The 14,824-nt window shown below is 42.9% G+C and overlaps 1 protein-coding gene across 5 annotated transcripts in view; it reads right to left on the bottom strand.

Moving 5' to 3' along the window:
* Positions 1–14,824, bottom strand: part of GGA3 (golgi associated, gamma adaptin ear containing, ARF binding protein 3) — a 198,585-nt gene that overhangs the window by 88,095 nt on the left and 95,666 nt on the right. For 3 of the 5 annotated variants that reach the window (XM_077459653.1, XM_077459649.1, XM_077459652.1), the window contains exons 2-3: positions 7,016–7,100; positions 3,973–4,048 (exon numbers count right to left, since the gene is read on the bottom strand). In XM_077459653.1, coding sequence (XP_077315779.1) covers positions 3,973–3,987 — 15 coding nt within the window. In that variant the 5' untranslated portion in view covers positions 3,988–4,048; positions 7,016–7,100. Of the gene's footprint in view, positions 1–3,972; positions 4,065–7,015; positions 7,101–14,824 lie in introns of those variants that run through there. The other 2 variants (XM_077459654.1, XR_013263565.1) reach the window with 2 other exon arrangements.

Below are 14,824 nucleotides of genomic sequence, written 5' to 3'. Positions count from 1 at the left end.
CCTCGGGGCTTTCACACTACACACAATGGTGCAGCTTCTTTAGGGCGGATTGCAGGCGCTATTTCTAACGCTATAGCGCCTGCAAAACTCCCAGGTGTGAAAGGGGTGTAACAGCCAATGACCCTGTCGCTGGTTTTTCTTCCTTCCTTCCAGTTTTGGTAGGTCCTGATCACTGTAGACTGGGAACATTCCACTATAGCTTCAGTTTTGGAGATTCTCTCACCCAGTCATCTAGCCACTAAAATTTGACCCTTGTCAAAGTCGCTCAAATCCTTACACTTGCCCATTTTTTCTGCTATCAACCCATCAACTTCAGGGACAGCATGTTTACTTCCTGCCTAATATATCTCACCCACTTTCAGATGCCATTTTAAGAAGATAATTGATGTTATTCATTTTACCTGTCATTGGTCATAATGTTATAGCTGATCAGTGTATGTGCAATCAGACAACTTTCATGAATTAGTAACTTATAAGAAAGTAATATGAATTTAGGTATAAGGGAAACCTATCATGAGGAAAAAAAGCAGAGGCTGCCATTACTAATATTTCCTTATAAAAATGATAGTTGCCTGGGAGCCGTAATAGCTATATTAAAGTGGATCTCCAACCAAAAGGGGAAGCTCCGCTTACTTTCCAACCCCCCGCAGTTCATATTTGGCAGGTACCTGCTTGCACTTCTGGGTGACTTTGCCGCAACAAAGTCATCTAGAAGTTCAGCCCCCTCCTCCTTTCACCGCCGCTGGGCCATTCACAAAGCAGTAAGGAACCGTCTATGCAGCCTCAAGGCTTAACTGACGATTTCCCTTACCTGAAATTGCGATGGGCAGCACCCGAGCTTATTAAAAAATTGGCTCGGGTGAAGGCACCACTGGATTCGTGGACAGGTAAGTGTCCTAATATTAAAAGTCAGAAGCTACAGTATTTGTACCTGCTGACTTTATTTTTTTCTGACGAGCCTCTTTAACTTTAATACTTAGAGTCAGTGATCTGGAATAAGCATACAGGTAATAAATTCTAACAGCATAATAGCCAAGCAACCAGTGTTAATTTTGACGTCAAATTTTGATTTAGTTTTAGTCATAGTCTTTTGACTACAATGCAGTTTTAGTCGCATTTAAGTCATCTGAATTGTTTTAGTTGTATTTTAGTCTACTAAAATCTCCAGTTCATTTTAGTCGACTAAAATCTCCAGTTCATTTTAGTCAACTAAACTCTAATGGGATTAGTTAACCAGTTGCTTACTGGGCACTTAAACCCCCCTCCTGCCCAGACCAATTTTTAGCTTTCAGCGCTATCGCATTTTGAATGACCATTGCGTGGTTGTCATGCCACATTGTACCCAAATGAAATTTTTATATTTTTTTCCCTACAAATAGTGCTTTCTTTTGGTGGTATTTGATCACCTCTGGGTTTATTAGTTTTTATTTAAAAAAATTAAAAGACCGAAAATTTTGAAAAAAAATAAAAAACAGTTTTAGATTTTGTTATGAACAGTTAATTTTTCTCCTTCATTGATGTACGCTGATGAGGCTGCACTGATGGATACCGACAGTCTGCATTGATGGGCACTAAATAAGGCTGTACTGGTGGGCACTGATGAGGCATCACTGGTGGGCACTGAGAGGTGGGACTGGTGGGCACTGAGAGGTAGCACTGATGGGCTGCAATGATGGGCGGGACTGAAGGGCATTGATAGGTGGCACTGATAGCTGGCACTGATAGTTGGCAGTTATGGACAGTGATGGGCACCGGTAGGTGACACTGATAGGCAGCAATGCTAGATGGCACTGATGAGGCATTGATTGGCAGTACTGGTGGGCATTGATAGGTGGCACTCATGGGCATTGATAGTTGGCACCGATATACACTAGTGGGCACTGATATGCACTGTGTGGGCACTGGCAGGTGGTACTGGTGGGCACAGATGAGGCGGGTGTGCCTCTTCCTCTTCGGGACCGATATCCTTTACACAGAAACTGATGATCGGCTGTCAACGTGAGGAGAAAAAAAAACACTACCAATCTTCTCATGATCAGCTATCATTGGCTAACCTCAATAAACTACATTCCCTTGGCCTCCGAGATTCTGCTCTTTCCTGGTTCTCTGCCTATCTATAACAGCGTTCCTTCAGTGCCACGTACAACTGTCTCCTCCTCTCCATTGTCCCTTTCTGTGGGGGTCCCCAAAGGCTCTGTTCTTGGACCCCTTCTCTTCTCTATTTACACCTCCTCCCTTGGTCACTTAATAACCACCCACGGCTTCCAATACAACTTATACGCAGATGACACACAAATCTATCTGTCTACTCCTCACCTCACTCCTTCAGTCTCCTCTCACATTACTAACCTGCTAACTGACATATCAGCATGGATGTCACACCACTTCCTTAAACTAAACCTCTTTAAAACTGAGCTATTAATATTCCCCCCTGCACATGCCCTCTCCACGACTTTTCCATCAAAATCAACAATGCAACCATCAGGCCCTCCCCTCACGCTAGGGTACTAGGTGTAATCCTAGACTCGGACTTGTCATTTCAGCCCCAAGTCCAATCGTTGTCAAAAGTTTGTAGATTTCACCTCCGTAACATCTCTAAAATTTGCCCCTTTTTAACAAATGAAACCTCCAAGCTCCTCATTCACTCCCTTGTTATATCTCGCTTTGACTATTGCAACTCCCTTCTCATTGGCCTGCCTCTCCATAGGCTATCTCCTCTTCAGTCTATCATGAATGCTGCTGCCAGACTTATCCACCTTACCAACCTCTCAGCGTCTGCCAACCCTCTCCTCCAATCCCTACACTGGCTCCCAATCACCCAGCGAATTAAATTCAAAATACTAACCACAACATACAAAGCCATTCACAACTTTGCCCCGAGCTACATCACCAATCTTGTCTCCAAATATCACCCAAATCGTCCCCTCCGTTCTTCTCAAGACCTCCTACTCTCAAGCTCTCTCGTCTCCTCCTCCCATGCTCATCTACAGGATTTCTCCAGAGCCTCTCCAATCCTCTGGAACTCGCTACCTCCACTAGTCTGGCTATCCCCTACTCTTGCTTCCTTCAGGCGATCCCTGAAAGCTCATCTATTCAGGGGAGCCTATCACGTCTCCAACTAATCTCCTACCACTTCCATCAGCTCATTCCCGACAGTTATAACCTTTTGTACCACCTGCCCCACCCTATTAGATTGTAAGCTCCTCTGAGCAGGGCCCTCTTAATCCTCTTGTATTTTATTGTATTGTAACTGTATTGCCTCCTTTTTATATTGTAAAGCGCTGCGTAAATTGCTGGCGCTATATAAATCCTGAATAATAATTGGCTAACAGCTGATCACGTGGCAAGGGACCGGGATCATTGACTTGGTCTATTGACGGCCTCCTGGCAATGTAGGTCCACACTGTAGCCGTCATTCGTCTATAGCGTGGACGGGAACAGGTTAAATTGTAATGCATTATTTAAGCATTTCTCTAAAATTCCTAAACTCATTACATACTCTATAATAATCCATTACAATTTAACAAAACCCATTTGATTTTAGTCCACTAAAATGTACTGATTTCAATTTAGCTTTAGTCATAGTAGTCAACACAAGAAATAGCCTGCAACTCCAAAATCCCTAACGACTATGCCATTTTAGTTTTAGTTGTAATTTAGTCATCAAAATTGTTTGAGCTGTATTTTAGTCGACTAAAATAGTGTTCATTTATTAGACGAAAATATTTCCAACGACAAAGTTAACACTAAGCAACTAGCATTTTCTAGCAAGAAGGTCAAGACAGATAACATACATACATGCCAGTTTTACATTAATCCTAATAAATGATTTCCCTATAGCTAAATTCTTGCAACGTACTTACACCCATATGTTAAACCCTTATCAGTTATCAACACAAATTGTGAAACTTTATTTCCTCATGCAGTGGATACTAACAGTTTTTGACTGACACAACAAAATGCAGTTCTTACTGTGAGTGCCTGCATAGCTTCCCATTCTTGTGGAGATTGGATTTTGTGCGCCAACAGTCTGACAGCAATCTGTGGCCTAGCAATAGGAAATACTGGTCAATGCAAAAGCAAAACTCCATCAGTCACAAATCCAGCAAAAACCATCAATATATTATAACAGTATCATGATTAAGGAAGGCAGTGTAAATTACAGTATCCTCTTGCAAACAATTAGATTTTATCATTTTCATCATTTGATTACAATGAACTAAACTCTGATTGGTTACTAAGGATTACAATAGGAGTTACCAATGTTTTCAAAACCGTGTTTCTCTAATGTCCATTGAGGCACACAGCTTGAGATTAACCCAGAGTTTGAGCTCCATCTATAGGAGAAAAGAACACGAGGCACTTAGAAAACTGAAGGCTGCCCCCAAGAGGCGATAAGCCATCCCACCTGCTCAGTATCACTTACTGTCCTTAGCAGAATGGATGTCTTTTCCTTTTTCATTTTCTACTAACAGCTACTAGTAGATTCAGGCCAGATATTTGAAAGCCTCTCCAGTTAGTTGTTTTCCCAGTAACCATTTGTTTTTCAGCCGTTGTCTTTTTGGAAAGGGTCAATGAATGTTTAGACATAAGACAAGTTTTTGGCGCAAATCAAAAATAATATTAGATTCCCACTAAGGAGCAAAGTCTATAAAAGTACATATAATAGTGAGTGCAAAAGTGCACTGCTTTGTCAAGTCCAAAAAGAGGAATTGGATGCTCTTTAGTTCATTTTGTGGGGGAGGGGGGGAGAGATGAGGAGGGGGGAGGAATCCACATACAGGGCTGCCACCTTAGGAGAGCTGAAACTAAGCTCCTAGATTGCTGTAGATAAAAAGAAAAAAAGAGAGAGGGGCGCCTCTGGGTGCAGATTTTTCAAAAGGTTTTATTTACAATGTGATAATAGTAAAATTTTGCACTCTCTATGACGTCACAGCTCCGCACCCTGGCCATCTCTGCCTCCCAAGCCTCGTTTTAAAAACTACATACTTTGCGTCCACCATAAGCCGGCTTCCTCCTAAACACCTGTAGTGGACCATACTGAGAGGAACAGGAATGACAGGATGACAGATGTGGACCGGATCACTGGCTGACGTTTGAATCAGATACACCAGATGACCCCTTGTGTTCAATGCCTATTTTTTGCCTACTAAATGTGAGTGCAAAATTTTACTATTATCACATTGTAAATAAAACCTTTTGAAAAATCTGCACCCAGAGGCGCCCCTCTCTCTTTTTCTTTTTATCTACGTCAATGAATGTTTACCTACAGTAGATTGCGTTGTAATGTAATAGACTTCAATGGACAAGTGTCGCATTTTTACATGTGTTTTGCGTGAATGTAATAAAAAAGTGTGGAATCCCCCCCCCCTCTCTCCACAATCCTTACCAAGCCATTTGCCTCACACCAAAATCTTTCAAAAAAAATGGCGTACCCCCCAAAATCCATACCAGACCCTTATCCGAGCATGCAGCCTGGCAGGTCAGGAAAAGGGAGTGAACGAGCAAGCAGGTGCCCCCCCCCCCTTAAAGCACATTGTCCCCATGTTGGACAAGGGCCTCTTCCCTGGGCGGTGGTTGTGAGGGTCTACGGGCTGGGGGCTTATCGGAATCTGGAAGCCACCCTTAACAAAAAAATCCACCAAAAAATCCATACCAGACCCTTATCCAAGCATGTAGCCTGGCTGGTCAGGAAAGCGGAGGGGAACGAGCAAGCAGGCACCCCCCCTTAAAGCACCCTGTCCCCATGTGTGACAAGGGCCTCTTGCCAGGGCGGTGGTTGTGGGGGTCTACGGGCTGGGGGCTTATCGGAATCTGGAAGCCCCCCTTAACAAAAAAATCCATACCAGACCCTTATCCAAGCATGCAGCCTGGCAGGTCAGGAAAGGGGGGGGGAGCCCCCCCAAACTTACCAGGCCACATGCTCTTAACATGGGTGGTGCTTTGGGGGCCCAAAAGCACACTCCCTTGTTAAAAGGGGCTTCCAGATTCTGATAAATCCCCCACCCGCAGACCCCCACAACCACCGGCCAGGACTGAAGGGAAGAGGCTTGTATCCCCATCGAAACATGTCCCCATTCTAACACTAATCTATCAAGCCCTGTAAAGAAGAAAATCGCTATACATACCTTTTCTGAAGCCGCTTTGATCAATCAACTTTGTACATTCAGCTTGCCCATTAATGGTTCGAATCTCGGCTGGTTTAGCAGGAACTGGCTGAGATTCGAACCGTGTATGGCCGGTCCAAGTGAGGAATGCTAATAACAATCTTTTATGTGCAGATGATGAGTAGAGGAGCGTATAAACTGTATAATAAATACAAATTATGATACAAGTTGACAGGGCATGGAGCCATCCTGGCTCCTGCAAAGGTTCAAGAAATGAAGGGTGCCCCCCTGGAAGTCGCACATCTATGGTGCCCTGCTGCAATGAATGGAGTGGCAACCTCGGCCTGGACTCCAAAAAGGCCCTGCAGCCAACGCATTTCACTCCGCCCCCGGAGCTTAGTCATTAATCCCCATGACCAAGCTCCGAGGGCGGAGTGAAACCCATTAGGGCTGGTCGGAGTTCAGGCTGAGGTTGCCACTCCATTCATTGCAGCAGGACTCATAGATGTGCGACTTCCAGGGGTCAACCTTCCTTTCTTGAACCTTATGATACAACAAGCAAGGGGAAATTGGAAAGTATTGTCATAGATTCCTTTCAAGTAAGCATGTATGTAATGAAGATACAATTTACCTTCCCTTGCACATTGCAACAAGGATAACTATCTACTCCCCACTGCTGAAGTGATAGGCTGTCCCACAATTTCTAAAGTATTTTACATGCCTAGACATTACAAATTAACAAACAGTACTGTGATTTTTCTGTGAAGAAAAATATCCGAAACACTGCTCTTATGTAGATTATCACATTAATATCACTTCCAATACAGAACATAGGAAGGGTATCTTCATTATAAAATCACCACCACAACTTGCATTCTCATTTTCTTCTTGAAAAATCACACACATACCCCTCAAGCTCTTTATTTATCTGGTCACAGAAACTGATAATGTATTCCCAATCCTCCTGACGGTTACAAGGGTTTGTGGCTTTATCTGAAAAAGAAGAGAAGAAAATTACTACAGACCCATTTGTATTGTCATCTTCAGCCTTGGATCCATTACTGAACCCATCTCTAGCTACATGTCACATCTTCTCTATTGTACAGAAATCTATAAATAACACGGCTTGTGACTGACAGATATAATAACGCCAAGTCTCTAAACCATTATTGGAAGCGATACCTATAAAATTCAAACCTTCAAGGGATGATCAGGAAAAAATACATAGCTAGCATAGTCCTGCCCATACAAATTTACAGCCTACAGGGATTAGGGGTGGAAGGGAATAAAGCCGGCCATACATGGATCGAAATTCCATGGTTCAGCACAGCACACAGGAACAGAGTTGAGGCTGTCAATAAACTGGAGGTCCCCACCCTGTCACCTTTTTTCTCTTTGTGTCAGGAAAACTTGTCAGAAGTGACTCATGCTAATAGCAGAGGAATGAAGCAGCCGACAGAAATTACACTTGGTGCTCTGGATAGAGACAAGTACACACTACAGAGGGATATGCTTTGTTCAGATTTCATGTCTGGGGTTTACTTATAACCACTTTAAGTCAACAGGTACAGAGCAGAAACTAGGTTTACTTTTAAGCAACAAGCCTGGGAATATTGCAGTGTTTTCTATAGCATGTTATTTCAGAGAGGAAAGAAAAGTGATATGATAGTTTCATTATATAAACATGTCTGACAACACCTTGACAGGCCTCATCAAGCTTTTTTGTAGCATTGGCGCAGTAAAGACTTCTTTCTAGCAAATTAGCCACGCAGCTCATTTTTGTTCAAGTATTGTTGTATTGTGCTCCTTAAAAAAAAACTGTCTTTTTTTGCAGAGCAGCCTGTATTTCTCCTGAGGTTACCTGTGGGTTTTTTGTATCCCAAACAATTCCTGTGGCAGTTGTGGCTGCAGTCTTTCATGGTCTACCTGACTCAGGAGGTCCTTGAATTTTTCACTTGAACAGTACTGATTGGCATATTTAAGGCTTTGACTACCTTTTAATATCCCTTTTCATCTTTATAAAGTTCTATTACCTTGTTATGCAGGTCTTTTTATAGTTCTTTTCTGCTCCCCATGGCTCAGTATCTAGCCTGCTCAGTGTATCCACATGAGAGCTAAGAAATTCATTGACTATTTGACACAGACACTAAATGTAATTTAAAAAGCCACAGATGTGGGAAATTAACATTGACATTTTAACCACTTCAGCCCCAGAACCAGGCCATTTTTTGCGATATGGCACTTTGTCGCTTTAACTGACAATTGCACAGCCGTGCGCCATTGTACCCAAACAAAATTGATGTCCTTTTTTTCCCACAAATAGAGCTTTCTTTTGGTGGTATTTGATCACCTATTTTTTTGCGCTATAAACAAAAAAATGACTATTTTGAAAATAAAACAATATTTTTTACTTTTTGCTATAATAAATATCCCCAAAAAATATATATAAAAAAACTATTTTTTTCCTCAGTTTAGGCCGATATGTATTCTTCTACATATTTTTGATATTAAAAAAAACGCAATAAGCGATATTGATATTGATTTGGTTTGTGCAAAAGTTATAGCGTCTACAAAATAGGGAATAGATTTATGGCATTTTTATTATTTTTATTTTTTTACTAGTAATGGCGGCGATTTGCGATTTTTATTGGGACTCCGACATTGCGGGGGACAGATCGGACACTTTTCACACTATTTTGGGACCATTGACTATAAATAGCCATTGATTACTGTATAAATGTCAGAGGGAAGGGGTTAACACTAGGGGGCCATCAAGGGGTTAAATGTGTGTCCTATGGAGTGATTCTAATTGTGGGGGGATGGGACTGCCTGGGCAAGGAGACCGATTGTTGTTCCTAAGCGTAAGGAACAACAGATCGCTCTCCTCACCCCTGACAGAATGGAGATCTGTCTGTTTACATTGACAGATCTCTGTTCTCTCCTTCTCGGGAGCGGTTGCGGGTAGTCGATGGCTCCTACATTACATGGCGGGCGCATGCGTGACCTATACTCCTTAAAAACGCCCACCGTACAACTACGGCGGTTTGCACAGGAGTGCCATTCTGCTGCCGTCAATCGACGGCAGGCAGACGGCAAGCGGTCTGTGTGTGTCACCTTATGTGTTTGTACCAAGTGCAAACATTCCAGGGTGTGTAAACTTTTGGGTGATTTCTGTTATCATTATGATTTAAAGGGAGCCAAACAACTACGTGATAATAAATGGCTTTATATGATCACTATCATTAAATAAAAGCTCTTTTTGGCATTTTCAGTCATATTTTCAATAGCAATGCCAGAATCTTTAACTTTCCTGCCAGGGTGTGCAAACTTTTGAGCACAACTGTATATTGATCCAAGCTAGACCAATGTATCTATGCAAAGAAAAAAAAACAAATCCCTGGAATTGAGTTTTAATGCCAGTGTGGCCCTAGCCTTACAGGACTTGAGATTTGCATAAGGTTTTAGCCGGCTATATTTCTGGATCTACCTTTTGCTTTGAGATTTGGTTTTCACTGAAGGTAACCTTGGCATATGCATTTCTTCATCCTATACGTCTAGGTTTGTGACATATTTATTTTAACTAATCTCAGCAACCATAAATATATCAAATAAATTAGTATTACACTCGTATTATAAGGCTGTTGTATACTAGAATGTGGGTGCACACCCCAAACAACCCGTATCATTCCTCCTGGTACCCCCCATCCCACTCTTTCCCCTTTTTTTCTGCCATTCCATTCCATCTTACCATACCCCTACTGATCCTCACCCCATGTACCTTTACATTTGTATGATTGTGGATTTTTATATGCCTTGTGATAGGCTGATATGTGCATATGTAAAACCATTCCAATAAAAAAAAATAAAAAACATTTTTTAAAACAGCTTACCTGTAAAATCCTTTTCTTTGATGTACATCAGGGGACACACAGCCATAGTAGTTACTATATGGGTTAATAGGCCACCAATAGGTGATGGACACTGGCACGCCCTAAGATCAGAAGTGCACTCCCTATATAACCCCTCCCATTAACAGGAGTACCTCAGTTTTGTAGCCAAGCAATAAAAGTGTATACCAAGAAGGGAGGGACCTTTGTGTCCCCTTGATGTACATCAAAGAAAAGGATTTTACAGGTAAGCTGTTTTAAAAATCCTGTTTTCTTTTCATACATCAGGGGACACAGAGCCATATTAGTTACTATGTGGGATGTCCCATAGCAATGGCAACTGAAGGGGGGAGACACAACAAAAAAAGGAGGAGCCAGAAGACTCATACTGCAGCCTGCAGTACACTACGCCCAAAGGCAATATCCTCATGACCTTTAACATTGATTTGATAAAATCTGGTAAATGTATGAACTGAAGACCAAGTTGCGGCCTTACAGATCTTAGCCATAGAGGCACTAACCACCCTGGTTGAGTGTAACATGAAAAGGAGGAATTTTCTTCTTTAAGCCGTAAGCTTGAACAATCACTTGACGAATCCATTTGGAAATCGTGGACTTTGATGCTGCCTGTCCCCTTTTTGGACCTTCTGGCAGTACAAGCAAAACATCTGCTTTGCAAACCTGACTCTGATCGCTCTTACTACATCAAGGGAATGTAGTGCCTTCTCTTCCCTAGACTGAGGCTCTTGGAAGAAGGTAGAATAATATCCTGGTTTAAATAAAAACCTGTCACCACTTTTGGTAGGAACTCAGGATGAGGACGCAAAACCACCTTATCCTTATGCATGATCAAATATGGCTCTTTACAAGACAGAGCCGCTAGTTTCGATACTCTTCTAGCAGAAGAAATGGCAACCAAAAAGATTATTTTTCTTGTCAAAAGAACCAAGGGAATTTCCCATAAAGGCTCAAAAGGCTGATTCTGTAAAGCCGATAAGATCAAATTTAAATCCCAAGGATTTAGAGGTGCTTTGATAGGGGGATTAAACCGTGTTACCCCCTAAATAAAACTACGCACCAGAGAGTGAGAAGCAAGAGGCTGTTGAAAAAAGACTGACAAGGCCGAGATCTGGCCCTTGATAGTACTCAAGGCCAGCTTCATTTCTAATCCCATTTGCAGGAAATCAAGGATCCTACCCATGACATACTTCCTGGTGTGCCAACCCCTGGATCCACACCAAGAAACATATGCCTTCCAGACTCTATAATAAATGATTCTGGAAGCCAGCTTCCTGGCAATAACCGAAGTAGACGTTACTGAGGGAGATAACCCATGGTCCTTTAGAATGTGAGTTTCAATAGCTAAACCATTAAATTTAGCATCCGTAAGGTAGGATGGAATACCGGACCTTGTGCGAGAAGGTCTGGCCATAATGGCAGAGTCCAGGGGACTCCTCCCGCCATCTTTATGATCTCGGCAAACCAAGATCTTCTGGGCCACGCTGGGGCCACCAGTATCACCTCCTACGTTCCTGCTTGATCCTGCAGAGAAGACACGGAAGAAGCAGAACTGGAGGAATTGCATAGATCGGTGTAAGCTAGCATGCATCTGTTTCGCATGCTAGCGGATCCCTCGTTGTTGACACAAAGTTGTCGACTTTGTTGCTGAATCTGGACACGAACAGGTCCATGTCCGGAATACCCCATCTCTGACATATTGCTAGGAAAATGTTGAGGTGAAGAGACCATTCCCCGGAAATAATTGTTGGCGACTCAAGTAGTCTGCTTGCCAATTTTCTATTCCTGGAATGAAAATCGCTGATAGGCAAGGAATGTTATTTTCTGCCCAAGCTAGAACATGATTCACCTCTTTTTGGGCTGCACGACTTCTTGTGCCCCCCCTGGTGATTGATGTAAGCCACAGCTGTGGCATTGTCGGATTGAATCCTGACAGAACAATCCCGTAGCCTGAGCATCCAAGATTCTAGGGCCAGATGTACTGCCCAAATTTCCAAAATGTTGATAGGCAAGGTCCTTCTGACTTGGATCATGTCTCCTGGACAGAATCTTCTTCCAGGACTGCTCCCCAGCCTAGAAGGCTGGCATCCGTTGTCACCACTTTCCAGGATACTGGCAGAAAAGATTTCCCCTTTGGGAGGTTGCTGAATATCTATCAACCATCAATTTAGGCTGTGATGTATGTCGGGAGACAAGCGTATTTGAAATCCAAAGCCTGAACCTTCTTGTTCCAGACCGACAGGATGGTTGTAGCAGTCTCGAGTGAAACTGTGCGTAAGGGACAGCCTCGGAGGCCACCATTTTCCCTAACAATCTCAAGCACATTAGTCCTATAATGGAACTGATTCTTTTCTGGGGTAAGAATACCTTCTTCTGTACGGTATCTATGATCAGCCCCAAGTACTGTAATCTCCTTGATGGTTTTAAGGAGGATTTTTTTAGGTTGAGTATCCAACCAAGAGATTCCAGGTAGTTTACAGCTGTGACCAGACTTTGGTATAGACCAGAGACTGAATAATTTATTAAAAATAGATCATCTAAATAGGCTAGGAATGTTATGCCCTGAGCCCTTAATCCGGCTAAAGGAGGTGCCAGAATCTTTGAGAACACCCGCGGTGCTGTGGCTAGACTGAATGACAGGGCCACAAACTGAAAATAATGATTTTCTATCTCGAAGCGTAGAACTTTAATATTGGCACGTGGAGATATGCATCCTTGATATCGATTGATGCCAAAAACTCCCCTCCTTGCAGCATGGAAAAAATTGATCGGATTGATTCCATGCGAAAGGACCGGATATTTAAGTGCCGATTCAGATCTTTGAGATCTTGAATGGGTCTTACCTCTCCATTTGGTTTTGGAACCGTGAAAAAGGTTTGAATAAAAACCTATGCACTGTTCCTCTAAGGGAACCTCTGATAACACCAGCTGGGATAACAGCTGATCCAGTGCTAGAAAGAGAGACTTCTTTTTCTCTGGATCCTTGGGAACATTTAGAAAACAAGGAGACGGAAACTCTAGGAACTCTAGTTTGTAACCTAGAGAAACTGAGGAAGCCACCCATCTGTCTTGACATTATTCCTGCCAGATCTTTGAAAATTGCAGGAGCCTTTCCCCCACCCGAGCGAGTGGGGGCGCCCTTTCATAAGGAGGCTTTAGCATTCTGCTTTGCAGGCTTTCTGCCCCAAGACCTCTTTGACCCTGGTGCTGCCCTTGGGGTCTTCCCCTAGAACCTGACGGTGGAGGCCGTCAAGACTGCCTAGAGGCTGATGCCCCTGGCACAGGTGAGGAAGCACGCTTAAAGGAGAAATGCTTAAACTTCTTTACTGGTAAAAGAGGGCTTTTCTCATTAGAGATCCTTTTGGATGTATTTATCCAGATCGTCCCCAAATAACCGTTCACCATGAAAGGGAAAACTGGCCAACAGTTTCTTACAGGGTGCTTCCGCTGACCAATATTTCAGCCTCAGAACTCAGAGAATGCATTAGTCCTAGCATTAGCCGTGAGGCTTGAATAATAGAATTTTTAATAGCATCTACTGTGAAACATAGTGTGTCTGATACGCCAGCCCATTGCTGGGCCTGCTGATCAGGCAGAATCTTAAGTATCTCCACAAACTGTTCCTTAATAGACTGAGATACACCAATTGCCGCAAGAACCGGCTGCGCTACAGAACTTGCTAAAGACATATTGCTTTTAGAAAGAAGCTCCAACTTTTTATCTGTTGGATCCTTTAACATTAGCGCATTATCCACCGGACATGTGAGACTCTAGTTCAATGAGGTGATTGCAGCATCAATTGCTGGAACCCCCTATTTCTTATAGAAATGCTCTTCCATAGGATATAGTGTGGATATTATTGTTTATCCCAGATGTTCCCAGAATATATAAGCTTTTTTAGCCATGAATAGGAAAGGCACCCCCAGATGGGGGAGGTTTTTAGTGATCCAAAACCAGATGGGTTCATCAAGAGCCTGTGTTACAGGCAGCAAAAAGGTTAAATGAACCAATTTAGTAAGAGAGTGTACAAGCAACCTGTCTTGTGATACTACTCCCTCTAGATTAGGGTCCTCAGAAGAGGATATATTAGTATCTTCCAAATTTCTTGGAAGATCTTCCTGATCCCCTGCCTCGTGCACCTCAATAAGAGGGTCCTGAGCACTAGATCAGGATCTGCTACGTTTAGACCCCACTATGGAGAGTGATCATAGCATCAATCTTCTTTTCCAAATTAAAAAATGGTAGAAGAGAAAACCTCCTGTGTGTTATATATAGGGACTGGAGTGTCCAGCGCAGCTGCAACAACAGTCTCCCCTGACGGCTCAATTTGACCGGCCGCATCACTCTCAGAGGAGGATGACATTCTTTTGTAAATGGATTTAGTTTGTTGTAAAACCATTGACCCCTTAGAAGAGTTCCTGGTCCCTTTTCCACTCATAGCCTGAAGCATAAAAAGCAGAGGCACTTATGAAAAAGAATGTACACTACTAGGTTATAGTCCAGCACTATAAGCTAGCCTGGTAAAGCAATAATGTGTCAAAGGGAAATACCTGTGTCACCAACCTGAATTAAGCCATCTCTGCTCATGTGTCCCTCCACAGCCAGCAGCAGCCACACACAGTGCTTTTAAAAACTTCCTCCACATGCAGCCGGCATCTGATGCCGTTAGCCCCGCCCCCCCTGTTTTCAAAAGAAATTGTTTTCCAGCATGAGCGGCGGACTTCAGGCACCCAGCAAACAGCTGACATGGCAGTGGGGGGGGGGGTAAAAACCACCGCTGAGCGGCCGCGCAGCTGTTTGTTTTTTTTAGAA

This window comes from Lithobates pipiens, unplaced genomic scaffold (assembly GCF_037356315.1).
Source record: "Lithobates pipiens isolate NorthernLeopardFrog02 unplaced genomic scaffold, aLitPip1_a1.2 Scaffold_28, whole genome shotgun sequence".
Classification (NCBI taxonomy): Eukaryota; Metazoa; Chordata; class Amphibia; order Anura; family Ranidae; genus Lithobates; species Lithobates pipiens.
The sequence above is the reverse complement of the archived record's forward strand: the minus strand, read 5'-3'. Positions and strand labels throughout refer to the sequence as shown.